Raw genomic sequence first — 20,895 nt, forward strand, 5'->3', positions numbered from 1 at the left:
ACTGACTTCAACGCAAATACCCAACTTTTTATTTTCCTTTGATGCCGCCTTGATCAGATGTCTGAAGATGACTTAAGGACTACAGGCAAATCACTTGGGAAAAATTCAGATAATGAACAAGAGCCTTGAACTTTTCCAGGGGCTAGGCAAGTACTTCAAGTGGCGTTTCTGCCTTTCTTTCTTCCTTATTCTTAATTCATCCTGTGTTAATGGAACACAGGCCTGCTGGAAGGGCAAAGGATGGCAGTTTACTTTTTGTTAGTTGCCCAGCCTTCCAAAGCCTTGGACAAATTCAAGCACTGTGGAAAAACTCCATTCAACCAAGAGTCACCTTGCTTCGAACACAGCCAGGTTGGGCCCTGTGCACACACGTATTTCCAAAGATAACAATGTCTGAAGGGGAGGGGGAGAGCAAGTTCCAGGCAGAGGAGGGTAGGAAAAAGGGCAAGGTGAAGGACCATCAAGAGAGCAGGAGAACCAAGAGTACCTTCCCCTACAACTCGAAAAGCAAGTGAGGCAAGCTCTGGCATTATAGCGAATGATCAAAAAAGTAACTCCTTAAAATGACACTGGAATGTCTCAAATGAGAAGAGTTTAAAAGGAAGAACACCAGACAGAGTTGGAGCTGAGTTCCAGCCAGCTCTTTCACAGAGAAGCTGCATGGACCAGTTACCTAACCTTTCAAGTTTCGCCAACCTCATCTGTGAAGGAGTTTGGACTAGAGGATAATAAGATAATAATGAGGCTATGATTCCATTTTTTGAGCTAATTTTTTTTTTTTGGCCACACCATGCGGCATGGGAGATCTTAGTTCCCCCCACCAGTTCCCGACCACGGGATCAAACCCGTGCCCCCTGCATTGGGAGCACGGAGTCTTAACCACTGGACCACTTGGGGAAGTCCCTGAGGTAATTATTTTTTAAAAAATAAAAGTAGTTACTGAAATACAGGAAAAGATGAGATTTTTAGTTTCACTTTGCCTAGTGCGTTTTCCTCTGCATGTCAAAGAACTTACACTGCCATAGGTCTGTTCACAGCCCCACTCCACATTTAACACTCATCCCAACAGGAATTGCTCATAGGAATTTAATGAATTTGCTTACCACAAAAATGAGCTGCTTCTGTTTATAAGCATCATATAAATGAAAATATCAAATATCAACAGTAAGGAAAAAGAACAATAGGTGGATAATTTCAAAATAAGCTCTGTTGTTGTCAGATGGTTCTCACAATGTGATTTAACCTTGTGTTCATGAACCAACTTGTTTAAAGCATGTTTACTGGGACTTCCCTGGCAGTTCAGTGGTTAAGACTGCTTCCAATGCAGGGGGCTCGGGTTCGATCCCTGGTCGGGGAACTAAGATCCCACATGCCCCGTGGCCAGAAATAAATTTATTAATTGTGTTTGCTCACAGGGCAACTTTGTGAGACTCAACTTGTCATAGACTGGCAAATGGTGACACTCCCCATGCAAAGGCCCAATTCCCATCAGCTTCAGAAGGCTCAAACATGGATTCATCTAGATGTGCACGTTGATCATCTGGTCCTTCCTGCCTTCAGTGTGTGACAAGTCCTCCAGGTTCATGTTCATAGTCACAGAGAGGACCAGGGCGCTGGTGTTCCCCAAGCTGTGCTCTGCACATCTCGATAGGTTAAATGCTTTAAAGGGAGTAGATGTACATTGGACCTCGGGAAACTCTAGGTTAAAGTGAAGTGGAATCCTTTATTTCAGTACTACTTAGAGCCTAAAAGGTAGGCATATGACAATCTCCAGTGGGGGGATCAGGGTATTCAGTGGTTTCCTATTTGATGTTTGGAACCACCACCCTGGTTTTTTGCTGGCTGGTTGGTGGTTTCAGGTACTCATGGGAGAGGTGTTTTGAGAAAGACACTGGGGAAAACTAAAGTAGTTCTAGCACTCTTTTGCCCTTTCACCTGTACCACACTAATGAATGTCCAGCATCTTCTTAAATGTTTCATAATGTCCACCATCTGGCATATATTACTGAGCAGGGGACCTTACGTGCACCTTTTCTAGAAGGGGCCTGCAGTGTGGTGGCTAAGAGGACAAATTTCCTAGTCAAGGGCCCTGGTTTTCATCTTGGCCCTGCCTCTTACCAGCTGTGTGGCCTTAGGCAAGATATTTAACTTCTCTAAGCCTCAGTTTCTTTATCCATCAAATGGTGTTAAAAACCTCACAGGACTGTTGGAGGATGAAATGAGATAATGTGTATGCCTGACAGAGTAATCCCTAAATAAATGGTCCCCAAACCACATTTCTACCAAGGATGTAGACATTTGTCATTAGATTGGTTAGCAGCACACAGTTTAACTTCGGAAACCAGGCTGCCAATGTACTGAGTTGTTTGTGGGGCTGTTTTCTTCATAACAGAAAAAGGACTTGATGTCCCTTTAAAGAAAGCATTACAAAAAAAAAAAAAAAAAGCATTACATTTTATTTGGGGGGGGGGTAAGTAGAGAAAAATGTAAAAGTCATCTGGTCTGTTTATGTTCTTCCCCCATCCTGGAGAATTTAGGGTTTCTAATGGTGAGAAGAAATAACAAATTTTGTGAAGGCAATATTTCCACTATAAATTCTGGTAGGCAGGGCAATGTAGAACGTCAGGGCACTGGTGGTTGGAAAGAACTAGGTCCTAACCCCGTCTCTTCACCTGTCAGGTTCCTCATCTGAAAACTGTGGCCAGCACACCTAATCCCATGAGTGGCTTTAATTAAAGTTGAAATAGTGATAGGAAATGCCTTGTAACTGTGCCTGACATACAGTAGGCATTTGGTCAGTGTTATTTCCTCCCTTCTCCCCATTCCTAACAAAGTGGAAAAGCATCTGGTTGCCATGAAAGTGCACTATAGATGAAAGAAATTCAGATCTCAGCCTGCCTAAGATTCTCTGCCAATCTCTCCCCTATCTCTATGTTTTTCATACCCTCCTTTTGCCCAGCTTGCTTCAGAAAGCCTTCCTGAGCAAGTCTCCTTGACACAGTTTACTTTCTTTATCGTCATGCATTCTTCCCCACAGCCCAGTGATGCTGGAACAATATTCTTATTCTCCTGGAGAGTACCTCCCTTCTTTAATGTCCTCTTTCAACTCCCTCCCCAAATGTTACTTTTTAATACTTGTCTTCCCTGAATTGTGTGTTCCTTCTTCCCAGCAGCTGAAATGTAAAATAGACAAGTAGAGGAGTAACGAGAATAAATGCCCCTGAAAAGTAACAAGCCCCCTCCCGTGAGCTATTGAATCTTCCATTTTGGTCTTTCTCAGAAAACGTCAAGATAGGGGACAACTGCAAACACACTGCATTTGTGGAAGCTGGCAAAGTGTATTTTATAAATCTTAGTTCTTCCATTGACCTTTCATATTAGGCTTAAGTAATCAACCTTCAGACACAGTGACACAGCTCATGAGGGAAAGGGGACCCAAGCCCACAGAGAAGAAAGAAGGGGATCATTCGGCTAGTGGCCTTGGGCATGGTCAGCCCAGAAAGGCAAGTCAGAAGATGGACGTTGTATAGCCTCTGAGTTAAGAATGAGTTTTATTTTTAATGGCTGAAAGAAAATCAAAAGAAGAATAGTAAAAAAAAAAAAAAAAAAAAAAAAAAAGAATAGTATTTTGTGACGTGAAAATTACATAAACTAATTTTGGTGTCCATTAATAAAGTTTCATTAGAACACAGCCACACTAGTTCCTTTACATACAGTCTGTGGCTGATTTTGCGCTACAAATGGCAGAATTGAGTAGTTGTGACAGGCAGGCAAAGCCTAAAATGTTTACTATCTGGTCCTTTACAGAAAAAGTTAGTCAACCCCTGCCTGCTCTAGGCCAGGGCTTCGCAAATTGGACCAAGCATACGTATCCCTTGGGCATCTTGCCAAAATGCATCTGGGATAGGGCCTGAGAGTCTGCATTTCTGACAGCCCCAGGTAATGCTGTTGCTGCGGGTCTGCAGCCCACACTGGATTTCAAGGCTCTGAAGGCTTGTCTGTTACATTAGTGAATGCTTTATGTGAATGCTTTGTAAGTACAGTGAGCAAATCTTTAAAAATATGAAAAATTGGAGTGTAACCCATGATAATAACCTCAATAGAATCTTCCACATTTCATTCCACTGTTCTGGCATCATGTGACAGCCTGAATAGCCGTGGAAATGGATTTGCCAGCCACCTTGCTGAGGCCAAAGGGATGGCAGCCCCAGCCCTCTTGTGATGTGGTGCTTCCTTTTATTGGCCCTAAACGTACCAGTCCAAATACAGAAGGGCCTTCTGTGTCCTGGTATTGCAGAATTTGGAAAGGAGATCTGAGTTCACCTTATGCAAAATACTCGACTCTTCCAACTGCAGGCAAGTAGTCCTCTCCCAGCTCTTTCTTCAGTGAGCAGTGCTTCTCAGGGTGACAAACCCTTGCAGAAGCAGCTTGGATTCAAATCCCAGCCCTTCTACATACATGTTCTGAGACCCAAGGACACATGACTTCTGGAGCCTCAATTTCCTTATCCGTGCAGTGGAGATAATGTATGTAAAGCACCTGGCTTACTGCCGGATTCCTGCCAGGTGCTTCCAACCTGAAAGCATCATAAAACTTACATCCAAAACCTGCTCCTCCCCCTACCTAACTCATGTTAGAAAATGTCATTTCCATTCTTTCATTACTTATGTCAAAAACCCTGGAATCATCCTCTCTTACACCCTTATCCCCAGCACCTCCACTCCAGCCTCACTGGCCTCAGGGCCTTTGCACTTACTATCCCTCTACCTGGAACACTTTCACCAGACACTTAGCAGGTGTGGCCACATGTTACTGCATTGCACGGAATGTGTCCTATCTTGCGTATGTGTGATAATGATACGGAGCTGGCAAGTGGCTGCCTTTCCATGATAGAGTGAGAAGAACCTCCAGGCCGTTTCAAGAGACAACCATGCTAGGCTTTTGAGGAGAAATAAGTGAGGAGGGCAGTTTGAAAAGAAAGACCATTTCATCACAAGAAAAACAATTTTTTGGGCTTCCTTGGTGGCGCAGTGGTTAAGAATTTGCCTGCCAATGCAGGGGACACGGGTTTCGAGCCCTGGTCCCAGAAGATCCCACATGCCGCGGAGCAACTAAGCCCATGCGCCACAACTACTGAGCCCACGTGCCACAACTAGTGAGCCCGTGAGCCACAACTAAGGAAGCCCATGCGCCTAGAGCCCGTGCTCCGCAACAAGAGAAGCCACCGCGGTGAGAAGCCCGCGCTCCGCAACGAAGAGGAGCCCCCGCTCGCCGCAACTAGATAAAGCCCGCGTGCAGCAACAAAGACCCAACGCACCCAAAATTAAATAAATAAAATAAATAAATTTTAAAAAAAGAAAAACAATTTTTTTCTACTTCTTTAATTTTGTATCTATATGCGATGGTGGCTGTTCACTAAACTTATTGTGACAATCATTTCATGATGTACGTCATTATGCTGTACACCTTAAACCTATACAGTGCTGTAGGTCAGTTATATCTCAATAAAACTGGAAGAAAAAAACAAAACAAAAACAAATAAAAAGAGCAAATCCCAAAACCAAATCCTTGCTCTCAGGTGCATGCCAGTGAGAGAAACAGACAAAAAACACAAAACTATATGTCAGAGGTGCTGAGTGTCATGGAGAAATAGAAAGCAGGGTACGAGGATAGAGTGCTAGACCCCAGTGGTGGCAGGGATGCTACTTTATATAGGGAGGTAGGTCAGGGACAGCTGTTCTCTGATAACGTGACGTCTGAAACGAAGGTGCAAACCTTGTCACCGTCTGGGGGAAGAGCCTTCCAGGCAGAGAGAACAGTGAGTGAAAATGGCCTGGGGCCAGAACTGGCGTGTTTGCAGCAGGATGACTTGTCAGGCAAAACTGCAGCGTCTCTCTGGGCCTTCTGGGCCTTGCGCGACAGGGTGAGGAGATGCCTGCTGCTGAGCCGGGCACAGGTGTAGGCCACAATTTCACCAAGGTTTCGACATAATAAGGTGCTTTATGCTGCAGTGAGATTCAGTGTCTTGAGCCTGCGTTTAATGCCTGATCCCAAAGGGCAGGGATTATAACAAAAAGCATTTATTGAGCATTTATGGGGCAGGCACTGGAGTGAGAGCATGTTCATTATCACCTTTAATCCTTTCAACCTTGAGGGAGGCCCACCATACAGAGGAGGAGGAGAAAGTGGAGAGGAGGTGAGGGAGTTCTCTGAAAGGCGGTCTGGCTCCAGGACCGGTGCCCTCTGCCCCGCCACGCAGGGTTAGGCTGGGGCCAGGGCGCGCAGTGCTCAATCCTGCCCCTCCTGGCTGACTCCAGGTTCCACCTGCTCCTTTAGTTTGCTTCAGTTAACACTAACTTTCCGTCACCTCCTTATGGCTTCTGGCTTCATTACCCCGTATTTATTGTGTTTCACAGCTTTCCTCCCTGGCCATTAGTTTCCGCCTCCTCTTAAGGTGTGGATGTGGGCAGCTGGTTAGTCACTTAGGAAAGACTCTTATCAAACTCACCGTCAGGGCTTCCCTGGTGGCGCAGTGGTTGAGAGTGCCTGCCAATGCAGGGGACACGGGTTCGAGCCCTGGTCTGGGAGGATCCCACATGCCACGGAGCAACTAGGCCCGTGAGCCACAACTACTGAGCCTGCGCGTCTGGAGCCTGTGCTCCGCAATGGGAGAGGCCGCGATAATGAGAGGCCCGCGCACCGCGATGAAGAGTGGCCCCCGCTCGCTGCAACTAGAGAAAGCCCTCGCACAGAAACGAAGACCCAACACAGCCAAAAATAAATTAATTAAATAAAAAAACAACAACAACAACAACAACTCACCGTCACATAGGATCTGGTTCTCAGGTCTTCGAGTTCCCCCGGTCCCAGAATTAATCCAGTTTGGGAAGAACCTCATCAGAATGCTGAGAACGGTGCCCTGTGTGCCAACTCATTCATTTCAAAAGGGGAATGTTACTGCCAAGCGGCAACATTTGACCCACAGACGCTGATCCCAGGATAGCTGCTCGGAAGGCTCCTCGGTGAGCAAGGGCAAGGGGATGGCGCCACCACACACAGCTGTGTTCAGCTGCCGTTCCCAAGTCCTCGAAATAGTGCCCTGTCTGCTAGAGGGACAGGACGCTGGGTCTGTCCCTCTCATGAAATTACACCAGAGCCCTGCTTTTTAGACTCCCCTCTCTTGGACTCCCCTCTTCTGAAACCACAATGTATATACAGGCTTACATTTTCTTGGAAATTTGGATAACCCATTTTTAGCCAAAGCTGCTGCTTTGTAGGTAGTTGATCTCCTCCATCACCGTGGAGTCTTCCAAGTTTTGTTCTCTGGTTTTGCAGGTATCTTGGTGAGGCCTCATGTTTGAGATTCTGCTTTAATATTCATTAGCATAACACTTTCAGAAAGTTACTTCAACCTCCTCCTCTATCAAACTAGGAACTAACACCTGTTCTCCTCCCAGCATTGCTCCAAGGATTAAGTCAGTTAACACAATAAAGTCTTCTGAAATTTAGGGGGAAAAAAAGTGACATGTAAATGCAAAACAGAATTATTCTTTCAAGGCAAGTTTTCCCTAAAACAATAGTTTAAGCAACAGGGAAAGACGGTGACAGTACAGCTGGCCCTGCACACGATCTGCAGCCTACACTGCCCATTCACGCAGCAGCCCAGCAGCCCTTGTCAATGGGAGTGTGGTTCCATCAGGTCCAAGAACCACTGCCCTAATAAATACTACCTCAATGTGAAGCCATCCACAGACTCTGGCTATTGTGTTTCCCTGGTCTCCCTGTGCTTTGTCCAGATTTAGTTTTTAGTTGCAGAGTAAATGTGACGCTCTGAAAGGAATATAAGACACAGAGTCACAAGCCCTGCGTTCAAAACTCAGCTCTGCCGTGCATGCTGGGTGACAGCCAAGTGTCCTCCCCTCCACCTGAACCCCCCGCCCCCCCGTAAAATGGGGCTGCTCACATGACCTGCCCCTTAGAGCTGATGTGAGGATGGGATGAGGTAACCAAGGTCCAGAAAGATTAGTGTGGTGTCTGGCATGCAGAAGACTCTCCAATGATGCTTGTTTAAAATAATTAAATGTCATTGATTTGTTTGACGAGAGAAAGCAGTTTATCACTAGTCTTCTCCTCAAAATGCTTGCTTTCTTCAGAGGTTTTAACTTTTGCCTGACAAACCAAGCTCTTTTGTCTGTTAAGAAGGTTTTTTATCTTCCTATTCTAACAAAATAGTTGGAAGCCAAAATAGATACTGCGTATGTGCGTGGGGGACAGACTTTCTTTGTCACTGTTTTAGCCACCCAGACAGTGGTGTTTTAGCTCCCACGTTTCTTCAATGGTAGCAGGGCAAGATTTTGCTTTTGCTGTTTCAATCACCGGCATCGATGTTGCAATATCACATAGTAACAGGTTCCCCAATCTGATTACTGGCTTAGCATCTTATTGACCAGCTGGTCCGTTCCACTCCTGTATCAGAGCAGGAAATACCCTGATAGGTTCTTTTCTTCTCCCACAGATACAAGACTCACCTAAGTTACCAAGTCCTTCTTCCCTGGGGCGCCCCTTATACATACCTCCACACTGACAATTCAGGAGCGGGACAGAAGGACCTGTGGGATTGGAATGTGGGGAAGGGGCTGCACTGGGAGGCCTTTGGTGGTCACACTGCCCAGAGGCTGCATCCCACCTGGCACTGATACAGCATTTGCATGCTCCCACCTGCCCCATTTGGCTAGAACACGTGAGAGCTGGTCCTGTGTCCTTGTGGGTCCAACATCTCCTGCCCTCCCCTCGCTGTGCTCCCCATAGGATTGGACACCCCCAGGATGTAGGCCTGGGTTGGGTTCTCCAGCCCCTGGTGACTCATATCCCCACTGGAAAAAGTATGAAAATTGTGCTTGTTACGTTAACAGATTCCTGAGAGCTGCCCCCGTTGTCCACTGAGGGAGTTTCCATCCTATAATTGGGAAAACAGAGGTGGTAGGTGTGAGGCAGAGAGCCTGAGCTGGGAGCAAAGCTGATCCAGGGTCCAGTCCAAGCTCTCCTCTCCTGGGCTCCGTGAACTTGAGCTGGTTACTTCATCTTCCCAGCCTCACCTTCCACATCTGTAAAAGGGGGATACAATGCCCATCTTAGAGGGTGGAGTTAGGCCCTTACAGCAGCAAGCACAGCACTGAGCACAACAGCGAGTCAGTAACCGGGGGCTTCTTTATATATTTTTCACACTTAAAATTGACTGTTCAGTGTTTTCAGTAAGTCCCCAGACTAGAGCTGGGTCCCAGCACTGAGCTGACTGAAGCATGACTGCAGAGGCCCTAGCAGCACCGGCCACAGAAGGGGGATTCAGGTGTCTCCACCCCCCTCCTTGGGGGCAGCAATTCCCCCATCGCCCACCCCACATAACGCCCAGACAGTAAATTATTTTAGGTTTTGCAGGCCATGTTGTCTCTGTTACGAGTCTCACCCTGCCAGCACGGCAGGAAGATAGCCACAGATGACACGTAATTGAATGACTGTGGCCGTGTTCCAGTTAAAGTTTATTTGCAAAAATAGGCAGTTTGCCAGCCCCTTCATGACTCTCAAATTTTGGCTCACACCAGAAACGCCTGGGGGGTGTCTTCCAACACACCTTGCTGGGCCTCACCCCCGGTGCTTCTGACTCTGTGGGTCTGGGCTGGGCCTGCATTTGCGTTTCTAACAACTTCTGGGTGACACTCCTGCTGCAGGCCCGGGAACCATTTTGAGAACCACCAAAGCTTTTCCCTCTCCCTTCTTTCTCTGTGCAGCTGAAACACTTTATTCCTACTGCAAAAGAGCATTTATTGTGTTTTACTATGGTTAGTGGTTTGTGTGTGGGTCTCTGGGATCCGTTCTTAATCATCTTCCTACCCCAGTGCCCGACAGTAGCCACTGCTCATCATGAGCACTGAACTCAAGGGAGGTCATGGCCACGGGAGCCCTGGGTCCAGCTCTGCTCCTTGGTGGACATTTCTCTCTGGAGCTCTGTGCGACCCCCTGTCACGGAGAAGAGGAAAAGGGACTTTGCCCCCCTGCCTGTCCAGATACAGATCAGGAGAGAGACATTCCCTGCTCAGACTAGACCTTGAACCTGGACTGTTTTCTAAGGAAATGAAACGAGGGTTGGGGGTTTGGTTTGTTTTAATTTTGTTATTTTTTACTTTGTGATGTATGAGTGTGGGGAGTTGAATCCAGACAGCTGACTGATGTGGAAAACCACTATTTCTGAGTTGCAGAGACTAAGAAGGCATTTAAAATGACCTGCAGTCAGGGGTTTTTTCCTCAGATCAGGCAGAATCCAGTTTGGTCCTGATAAAAATAAATAATATTTGATGGGCTTCCCTGGTGGCGCAGTGGTTGAGAATCTGCCTGCCGATGCAGGGGACACGGGTTCGAGCCCTGGTCCGGGAAGATCCCACATGCCGCGGAGCAACTAAGCCCATGCGCCACAAATGCTGAGCCTGCGCTCTAGAGCCTGCGCACCACAACTACTGAGCCCGTGAGCCACAACTAAGGAAGCCCATGCGCCTAGAGCCCGTGCTCCGCAACAAGAGAATCCACTGCAATGAGAAGCCCGAGCACCACAACAAAGAGTAGCCCCCGCTCGCCGCAACTAGAGAAAGCCCGCGCGCAGCAACAAAGACCCAACGCAGCCAAAAATAAATAAAAATAATAAACTTGTTTTTAAAAATAAAAATAAATAAATAATATTTGAGACCTTCCCTATCTTGAGTGGCATGAGCAACAACTCCTGGGTCCAACTCCCTCTTTTGGAACTTAGTGCCTTACTCGTGGTTTTTATCCTGAGGACGCTGCAAGTAGATAGACCCAGGTGTGGACCCACGTGTGCTTTCCCACCTCTTCTTGCTGGTGGGCACGGAGGAGGCCCCGCAGGAGCTCGCCAGAGACAGGGAGCCACTTAGTCCTGGGCTGGTGTAACAATGACTTTCCTCTTCCCAATTCCCAGGCCTCTCCGATGCAAGCTTACATGGGAATTCCTTTTGATCTGTGAAGTTTCAAGACCATCCACACCTAACCTTCCGTGCCTCACTCTCTCCTTTCCAAACTAACAAACAGGGAGAAAGGACTCCTTCCCCTTACCATCCTGATGTGCTCTGTGAACACTGTCCAAGGTCCAGACATTTGCTGCTCATCTAGACTGTGGTGCGGAAAGCTCTGTGCTACGAGCCAGTAACCTGGAGCACGTGAAGTTAGCACGGCAAGGGAGCAGGAGTGACCCGAGTGGCTTAGAACTCCTGATATTCCCTGTCCCTGCCACCTCGTTACCCCTGCCTGCCAATCAGTTTTGCATCAACAAACTTTATGTTCCGGGCTTTGCCAGATGAATGAAAGGCGAGCAGCTAAAGACTGATATCTGACCTCAGCGCGTAAACAGCCTACAGATTGGACTTGACAGTTAATAAAGGAAAGGCCTAGCAATTCTCTGATGCCTTTTTGCCTTAATTAGATTGAGCATTCATAAGCTTTGGGGAAATCTTCAATTTGAAGAGGAAGACACCACAAGACAGGAATTCACATCTCTACTCATTCATCCGTTCAGACTGTCTGCCCCACAGTCTATACTCACTGACACTGGTGCCACCCTATTACCTGTGCTCAGCGCTGTGCTAACGGCTCTCGAGCACAGGGGCTGTAAGAATTCCAGAAGTCCGCACCATACTCTCCTGGAAGACAGCGTCCAGCTCGGCAGTCAAGCACATGCTTCGCTTCAGACAAATCTAAGCTTGAATCCTGATTCTGCCGGGTGACCTTTGGCAAGTTATTTAACCTGTCTGCCCTCAGTTTCCTCTTGGGGTTAATAATACCAACTGCCAAGGGTTGTCATCAGGACTAAGTGAGACCATCTGTGTGAGGCTTGCAGCACAGAGCCTGGTGCTTAGCAGGCACGCCAGACGTGCAAGTCCCAGCACAGCGCTCGTGGCTCGCTGGGCCGGCTCTCAGGGCCTGAGAGGCTCCTCCCCTTGCCCTGGCCTTCTGCCTGCCACTGGGGAGCCAGTGATGATACGCGTGGTCTCTGCCTTCAGCAGCCTGAGAGGCCTACTGTTGACAATGCTTTTAGTTTCTTCATCTATAAAATGGGGTAGTGGTGATAATCCTCCTTGGAGGATCAGGGAAGAGCCTAGCACAGAAGCCTGCAAATGCACTTTGCCGAAGGAAACGACTCTGGGAATATTAGATGCCGGCAGCAGCCTCTGGCTTGTCATCAGATGCCACGGCCCCTGCAGGCTGTCTTTAATAATAGATATTTTAAAATTCCTGAACCCGCTTCAAGCTATATTTGCTCACACACGGAGGTTTATTCAGTGTTAATAACATTAATGTGCTGTTTCATTTCACGCTGTGCAATGCCAGCTTCAGCGAGAGCCCAGAGACAGCAGAATTTACGCTCAAAGGGACCTCGTACTGCGTTTACCCAAGCGTCGTCAAGGCATCTCAGCGCCCCAGCAACCTCCGGGCCACCCCCCTGCTCCCCCAGGGGTGTCCTCAAGCCTTAAGCAGTCTTCCTTTCAAGTGTCTCTCTGTATCTCTTGGTTTTTTACCCTCAATTAGAAACCTCTTAGGCAAGTGTCCAATTTTTACTAGCCATCTTTAATCCTTTAACAACCCAAACACGTGCTATTCAGTAAAAGCTCTCCATCAGGTATCATAAGGGACCCTGAGTGAACAGGAGTTTGCAGGGTCCTTTGAGAGCCCCCAGTTCAATCCCCTCATGTTACAGATGGAAAAACTGAGTAGCAGAGGGGTAAGGACTTAAATCTCTCCCCTGTTGGCTCTTCCCCTAAGCTGATGAATAATCGCCATTCAGATCTTAAACACCAAACAAATTTGCCAGCTTTTCTTTGGCTCTGTGCCTCAATCTGCTTGAAATAACCACTTGCCCTCCTGACTCTTGTCAGCTGAGAGCCTCAGATCCTACTTCCTGAGGGGTTGCCCCCCCGCACTGACCCCAGGGCCTGGCGCAGCACCTCAGTGCGGTGTCCCCTCCAAGCTCGGGGCCACCCGCCGGCCAGCCTTCCTAAGGACTTTACCCGGCACCTCTCACCCCTTTCTTACAACATCAATTTCTCCCTTTGCACGGGAACATTCCTGTCAACATACACGCTTGCTCTCATTTTAAACATTTTTGTGTAAAACCCTCCCTTGACCTCACGATCCCCTCCAGGTACTATACCATTTCTCTCCTTGAAAACTTGACTGTTTCCACTTCCTCTACAGCCGCTGTTAACTTCTTTTTTTTTAGAGTAAACGGTGTTTATTTTTTGTTGAATTTTTTCAATCAAATGGAATTGCTTAATTTAAAAAAACTTCTCTCTTTTCTCTTTAAATACTACAGACAATTTCATTTTACCTCAGCAGACACCTAGAAGCAAAACACTGGAACCACCAGAGAAAACAGGGCAATAAAAGCATCAGAAATTCAAGTCAACTATGGAAGACCTACTGTTAGCTGGCAGCTCTCAATTCTAAACAGAAGTGTCCCAGAACCTATCGGGTTTGACAAAAGTTTCCTAGAACTTGGGATTCGGGAAAGTTGGACTCCAACTGAATGCTATTCCAAAGAGGGAAATTAAGGTCGATGCATCCAATGAACACCCAAAGAAACATTTAAAAAACGTGTTTGAAAAAAAAAAACGTGTTTGAGGGACTTCCCTGGCAGTCCAGTGGTTAAGACTCTGTGATTCCACTGCAGGGTACATGGGTTTGATCCCTGGTCGGGTAACTAAGATCCCACATGCCGTGCGGCCAAAAAAAATAAAATAAAATAAATTTTAACAAGTGTTTGACTAATAGTATGTGAGATTATTAAGTAATAACGTGTCCTCCTAGTTACTTTGTCCTGGAGTATATATAGGTTATTTGTAGCCACCACTGCTACAATATTTTCTGAAAGATGCCAAGCTGTATGCAAGATCTTTTTGCTAAAGTCCAGACTGTCGACACTGATCTCGTCTTTTCTCTGCTTGCCCCTCACGCACACTGCTCAGTTTTAGGATAGCTTGGGGTTTGCTGTTTTCCCTCGAGGCCTCAAGAGTAACATCACACTTGCTATTTCGGTCAAACATCCTGAAGAAGTTGTTGTAGGAGCCTGTCATGATGACACTGTCTGACCCATTCCACACACACTCAAATTTATCAAAAATGCAGTCATTTTTGTAGAGGGAGCACAGCTTGCTGCGGAGGTAGCTGTGAACCAGGTAAGTCTCAGTGGGGCGGTTTTCCATGTTGAGATCCCAAACTTTGATGGTCAGATAGTCTCTGGTCATGATATACCTCCCACTGTGGCTGAACTTCACATCCGAAACCGGAGAGATAATTGCAGAGAATAACGACCTGTTGCTTGGATCTTCCGGCTCTTCAAAAACTGGTCATGGAGGGTCTCCGGGGAGGCAGGGGGTGTGGGGGGCAGCTGTGGCTCACTGTGCGGACAAGGACACTGGTGGCAGAGGTACTGGGGACCAGTCATCTGCGTGAGCTCTCTTGGAGGCTGCCACCCCCGTACCACCCAACAGCCTGCAGGCTACAGTGCTGGGACGCCTCAAGCCAAACAACAAACAGGGTGGGAACACAGCCCTGCCAGTTCACTCTTTCTAATTTTTTTTCCTTTTTTTAAATTTTAATTTTTAAAATTTATTTATTTTATTTTTGGCTGCCTTGGGTCTTCGCTGCTGCACGCGGGCTTTCTCTAGCTGCGGCGAGCAGGGGCTACTCTTCGTTGCGGTGAGTGGCTTTCTCATTGTGGTGGCTTCTCTTGTTGAGGAGCACGGGCTCTAGGCGTGCAGGCTCAGTAGTTGTGGCGCACAGGCTTAGTTGCTCCGCGGCATGTTGTATCTTCCTGGAGCGGGGCTCGAACCCGTGTCCCCTGCACTGGCAGGCAGATTCTTAACCACTGCACCACCAGGGCTTCTGCAGTGGAAGTGTAGAGTCTTAACCATCCGACGGCCAGGGAAGTCCCTAAGAAAAATTTAAGCCTACAGGAAAGTTGAAAAAGTGTTAAAACAGCCCCCCACCTAGATTTTCCAGTTAGCATTTTGCCACATATGCTATCTCTCTCTCTAGTAGATAACGTGCCTATATATAAATATATATATACCTATATATAACATAAATACTACATATATTATATGTAATATATACAGATATATATGTATAGTTTGTTATTGTTGAACCACTGGAAAAGTTTCAGGCATCTTGCTCCCTCACCCCTAAATACTACAATACTACAACGTGTGTCTCCTAAGAACCAGACCTCTCTCACGTAACTGAAACTGCACAACTCAGATGGGACTCGAACCCACTGTCTTTTTTTTTTTTATGTTATACAATTTTTATTTATTTATTTATTTATTTATTTATGGCTGTGTTGGGTCTTCGTTTCTGTGCGAGGGCTTTCTCTAGTTGCGGCAAGTGGGGGCCACTCTTCATCGCAGTGCGCGGGCCTTTCATTATTGCGGCCTCTCTTGTTGCGGAGCACAGGCTCCAGACGCACAGGGCTCAGTAATTGTGGCTCACGGGCCTAGTTGCTCCGTGGCATGTGGGATCTTCCCAGACCAGGGCTCGAACCCGTGTCCCCTGCATTGGCAGGCAGATTCTCAACCACTGCGCCACCAGGGAAGCCCCCCCACTGTCTTTTAATTGAGATCACACACCTGGTCTCAGGACTTAATGAAGCTCAGATTCTTTACGTCTCAGGGCAGAAGTAATTCAGCAAGAGGCAAAGTGATAGGTAAGAAGTGGATTTATTTAGAGAGATACACATTCCATAGACAGAATGCAGTCTGCCTCAAAAGGCGAGAGTGACCCCAAAATATGGGGTGGTTAGTTTAGCTTTATTTTTTTTTTGCAGTGTGGCTTGCGGGATCTTAGTTCCGCGACCCGGTATTGAACCCAGGCCAAGACAGTGAAAGCGTGGAGTCCTAACCACTGGACTGCCAGGGAATTCCCTGGGGTGGTTAGTTTTATGGGCTGGGTAATTACATAGGCTAATTATGCAATTACCCAGCCCATAAAAAGTGGGAGGATTATTCCAACTATTTGGCGGGGGAGGGCAGGGGTTTCCAAGAATTGGGCCACTGCCCACTTTTTGGCCTTTTATGGTTAGCCTCAGAACGATCATGGTGCCCATGAGTGTGCCATTTAGATGCTAATGTATTACAATGAGCGTATAATGAGGCTCAAGGTCTACTGGAAGTGGAATCTTCCACCATCTTGGGCCTAATCAGTTCTAACCAGTTTTTGTGGGATCTTCAACACCTATGTCATTCTTTTAAAGGTTGTGCCCCGCCCTCTTCCCTCCTGTTTCCTTTTTTTGGCCGCGCCACATGACATGTGGAATCTTAGTTCCCCCACCAGGGAATGAAACCCCGCCCCCTGCACTGGAAGTGTGGAGTCTTAACCACTGGATCGCCAGGGAAGTCCCTTCCCCCTGTTTCATAACCACAGACCATTATCACACCCAAGAAATAAAATGCTGATACAATAATCTAATATAAAGTCCATTTTCATATTTCTTCACTTGCCCCCAAAAGGTCCTCCATAGCTACTTTTTAATCCAGCTTTCATTCAGGGAAGAGGCCCACCCCAATTTAACTTTCAGATCCACCACTCCACCCAGAGTGTTCAAAGTCAGGGTGACTTCTTTACCAAATCTAAAAAGCCCTCTCTGGCCTTGGCAGGGGGGTAACCCAGGGCAGTCTCCAATGTGAGCTTCTGGGTCAAAACACATTCAGTTTCCTCCCTCCTTCCTTGCTCTGTCCCCTCTACCAGTCCTGTGAATGTTGGGGGACCTCAGGCCTTTGTGCTGGGCCCTTCCTCTCCAGTTCCCAGGTGGTCTCATCTAGGCTGGTGGCTTTAACACCAGCTGCATGCTGATGCCACCCATATTTCCAGCATCCAAGCTCTGACATCCCCCAACTCCAGACTGATGTACCCCACTGCTTTCTTCTCAGCACCTCCCCTGAGACGGGCCATCAACACCTCAAACTTAACATGCCCAAACTGAGGTCTTAACGTCTTCCCTTCTTTCCCATCTCAATAACAGCATCCCCCTCACCTATCATCTGCCCTGATGCCACCCTTCCCTCACCAGCCCCCCCAACCACTGGGTCTTGTCTGGACCCCTGCTCCCTGCATCTTCCCCGCCGCCTCTGACGTCTGGTCCACCCTCAGGGGTCTGCATAGCGCCGGAGCCTCCAAACTGCTCCTTACCATTGCCCCCCACCCCCTCCAGCACATTTTCCAGCATTGCTAATCTTTTAAAATTGTAATTCAGGTCGGACCACTCCCTCTTTTAAACCTCTCCAACAGCTTCTCCTTGTAATGAGAAAACTCCCAACTCAGCAGGGTTTCTGAGGCCCCTGGTGGTCTTAGTCCTGGCTTTGTCCAACCACCTCCACCATTCTTTCTGGTGACCCTGCCCTGGCTTCCATTTAGTTCCTTAAATGCCCAGGCTTTACCCCCTTGGGTCTTTTGTTTCTACAGTCTCTCGCCTCTGGCTCCTACGCCCTTACCCTGGGTCTCAAGGTCGGCCTGCCTGGCGTACGGCGGCCCCGGCTCTGAGCTCACGCTGCCCTCTTCAGGCAACCTCCTGGGGAGGGCTCTGATTGGCTTAGCCGGTGTCACATGAACACCCCTGTCCAATCATCTGTGGCCAAGAACAGGTCACGGGGAAGAAAACATGGCTGCCAGGAGTTGCACTGGTTCCCTTGGGGGTTGGAGGGTTGGGGCGGGGGAGCGGTTATGGGGGAAGAAGGTGGGCAATGTCTCTAAGTCTCTGCTCAGCCTTCAGTGCTCTCGGCCTCTCAGCAGTGCTTAACCTATTGGGAACTACCCCTTTTATTTTTCCAATAAAATGTCTATTTTAGCCAAAAAGGGCAATATATACTTACTGATAAAAGAGTTAAAAAATACAGAAAATAACAAGGGGGAAAAAAAACAGGATTACACCAGCTGAGGACAACCACCGTTAGCCTCCATCGGCTCTGTTGTCGCCTCCCTGGTCAATCTCCAACCATGAACCTTGAATAGATCCTCACCTTCCACCGCTTCTGGTTTTTCATTGTATATCTGGAGTCTTTCTCCCATTGTTTTTTTTTTTTTTCGGTTCTCACTGCGATATCACCCACTGCAATGGCTTCAACCAACCACCACATTTATGCTGGTGATTCCCTAACTGAAATCCTTTCCTACCAATTTCTTGGTTTCAGATTTGTATCTGGCTGCTGGATGGCCCCACAGGATGGCCGTGGGTGGCTCAAACTGGGAGGCTCTCCTTCCATACCCTGAAACCTCTTCCTTCTTCTCTGGATTGAAGCCCTAATTATGGCATTGATGAAGTAAAATTCATATTCTATGGCAAGACGAGAAAATTTTAAACAAAATTTTTCTTTGCCTATTTGGGCCTCCTCTCTCCCCTTTAGTGTGTAGTGTGCATCTGCATTAACCAGACCTTCTTAAGCAATAACCTTCCTTCTTAATCTTGTGAGGGGCCACAGTGACCCATGACCCACTACTCACTTTGCATGTGTAGATCTGGATTGTGTCAACTGTCAATAATACATCATTTGATGTAGGACTCTTTGTCTCAAAAACTTATGTAACTGTGCTTTGACCTCTAACTGATGGAACAGTCCTCAGAGTTTTCTGAAAGACTGTCTCCTGGGTTATAATCCTCAGGTTAGCGCCAATAAAATTTTCCATTTCTTTCTCAGAGAACTGTCCCATGTACCATCCTTCCAGAACAGCCATGATCCTGTCCATTTGCTGCTCTTCCCCCATAAATGGGTCTTTGTGAAATTCCATTTCTTTGGCTGGACACCATCATCCCATACCCATTCACTTGGTAAACTCTTCATCTTCCAAGACCCTGCCCAAGGGTTACCTGCTCTGTAACATCCTCCCAAGAAGTCCTGCTCTTCTGCGCTCCAGGAAAATGCCATTTGTGGAAATCATTTCTGTACGAATAAATGTAAAAAGCCTGGATTTTGTTCCTCGATGCCACGGATGCCACCATTCCAAATTCCTGACCCACTGAGACTTTGCTCAAACAGTTAAGACTGCCCTACATGCATACAGAAATGCTAAAGACTTTACACAACAATTCTCTCCACAAATGTTTCCCTGAGACAGTGTGGGTTGGGCAGAGGGGGAAGGTAGAGTGAGGGGTTCACCCACATCTACCTCCATCAACTCTGCCCCTCCATCTGGGAGGCTGATGCCACCTGAGGGGCCTAGTCACATTGTGACTTTCATGGGCCCTGGGCACTTTTGATTTCATGAGCCCTTTCCTCCATTCATTAAAAAAAAAATTTTTAAATAAATGTACTGGTATAAAAACAAACATAACCTAGGCTGCCTTCATTATCATATATTCATTACCAACTATTCATTTTTTCCTTCTGTGTTTTTTTTTAATTTATTAAATTTTTTTTTTTTTTCATCTTTGGCTGCACCAGGCGGCTTGTGGGCTTGTGGGATCTTAGTTCCCCGACCAGGGATTGAACCTGGGCCCTCAGCAGTAAAAGTGCGAAGTCCTAACCACTGGAAACCAGGGAATTCCCCTCTTCTGGTTTTAAAATAAATTAAATTAAAACGTTTTCAAGGGCCCCTAAAAGTACTGTGGGCCCAAGTCACTGCACTGTAAAGGAGATTGTGCCCTGTGCCTCATGAAGAAGCTGACTCTGGCTGAGGGCAACAACCTGAAACTCACTGAAAGCTCGAAGGTTTTATCTCCTCTTCACTGTTCTTTGAGACTTTAGAGAAGAAATGTAGATTAGTGCTTCTTGCTACAATCTTATCAAGACTCAGGAACACATGGTTATTCTCTCCAGGCAAAAGTTGCCAAGGGACATACCAGCTATATAACTGCTAAATACACAACATATGATAAAGTGTGCCTTACGCAAACTAGCCTTATAAATACATAATAGCCCACAGAGGTTGGCTTTCAGTGCTGTCCCCTCAAGGAGTTAGGATGGAGTTATGGGGGCCGCTAGGGCTGCTGGATTATTATTGTTCATACCCGATCGACAGTTGAGGAAACTGAGAATTAGAGGAATCCGGTAACTGAGCCAAGATGATGCAGAGAACAAATGAATTAGTGACTCCAGGATTTCAATCCTGGTCTGTGTTCTTATGAGTTGCTTTGGACAGACAGACAGAGTTTGAGGTGCCTGAGGGCCTTCTAGGGGAGAGAGACATCAGGAGGTATTTAGATAAACTAGTTCAAGGCTCAAGTGAGATCCTTAGCTCATGACATAGATTTGGGAATTATCCAAGTGTTGGTGGCATTTAAAGATTCAAAGTGGATCAGCTTGTTCACTCTGTTGCAATCTCTGTACCATGAAACCACCCTGAGTGGGCCCCCTCCCTTGGGGAGCTGAGCAGCTTTGCTCTCTTGTGGGCTCTTACTCCCTACTCTTTCCCAGGTATGCCTGGCTCCTGAGACACATTTACCGGGCAACTTCTGTCCACAGGCCCTGGGCTACCAGCTTGGGCTTCCATCTCCAGCCCCATTATTTCCTGCTGGATTAGATGCCAGAACTTGACTTTCCTCACTTTGATGCCTGATCTCTCTGTGGAACCAGCACCTCTGTGCACTCACCTACACAGTAAGTATTTATTGAGCACCAACTATGTGCAGGACACCATTGTAGGTACTGAGGATACAACTGTGAACAAAGTAGACAAAGTCTCTTGAACCCAAGGAGCTTATAGTCTAGAGGCAGGAGGCAGACAATAAACAAGTAAGAATAGTTCCAGGTGTCAGGAATACGACAAAGCCTCATAATGTGGCGTGAGTGAGGGCATGGGAGGGCTCTGAGGAGTGGCGGTGACACTGGTCAAGGTTGTTGGTGGGA

The 20,895-nt window shown here is 47.1% G+C and overlaps 1 protein-coding gene across 1 annotated transcript; it reads right to left on the bottom strand.

The window, feature by feature from the left end:
• Window positions 1-2,328: 2,328 nt before the first annotated feature.
• Window positions 2,329-20,551, bottom strand: LOC137755524 (serine/threonine-protein phosphatase 2A 55 kDa regulatory subunit B beta isoform-like). Its single transcript, XM_068531737.1, is given in 7 exon segments — window positions 2,329-2,410; window positions 4,256-4,323; window positions 13,872-14,022; window positions 14,024-14,402; window positions 17,548-17,644; window positions 18,227-18,352; window positions 20,492-20,551. Coding segments are annotated over 7 exon segments (963 nt in total).
• Between the last annotated feature and the right edge of the window lie 344 nt (window positions 20,552-20,895).

Source organism: Eschrichtius robustus, chromosome 20 (genome assembly GCF_028021215.1).
Source record: "Eschrichtius robustus isolate mEscRob2 chromosome 20, mEscRob2.pri, whole genome shotgun sequence".
In the NCBI taxonomy this organism is placed as follows: domain Eukaryota; kingdom Metazoa; phylum Chordata; class Mammalia; order Artiodactyla; family Eschrichtiidae; genus Eschrichtius; species Eschrichtius robustus.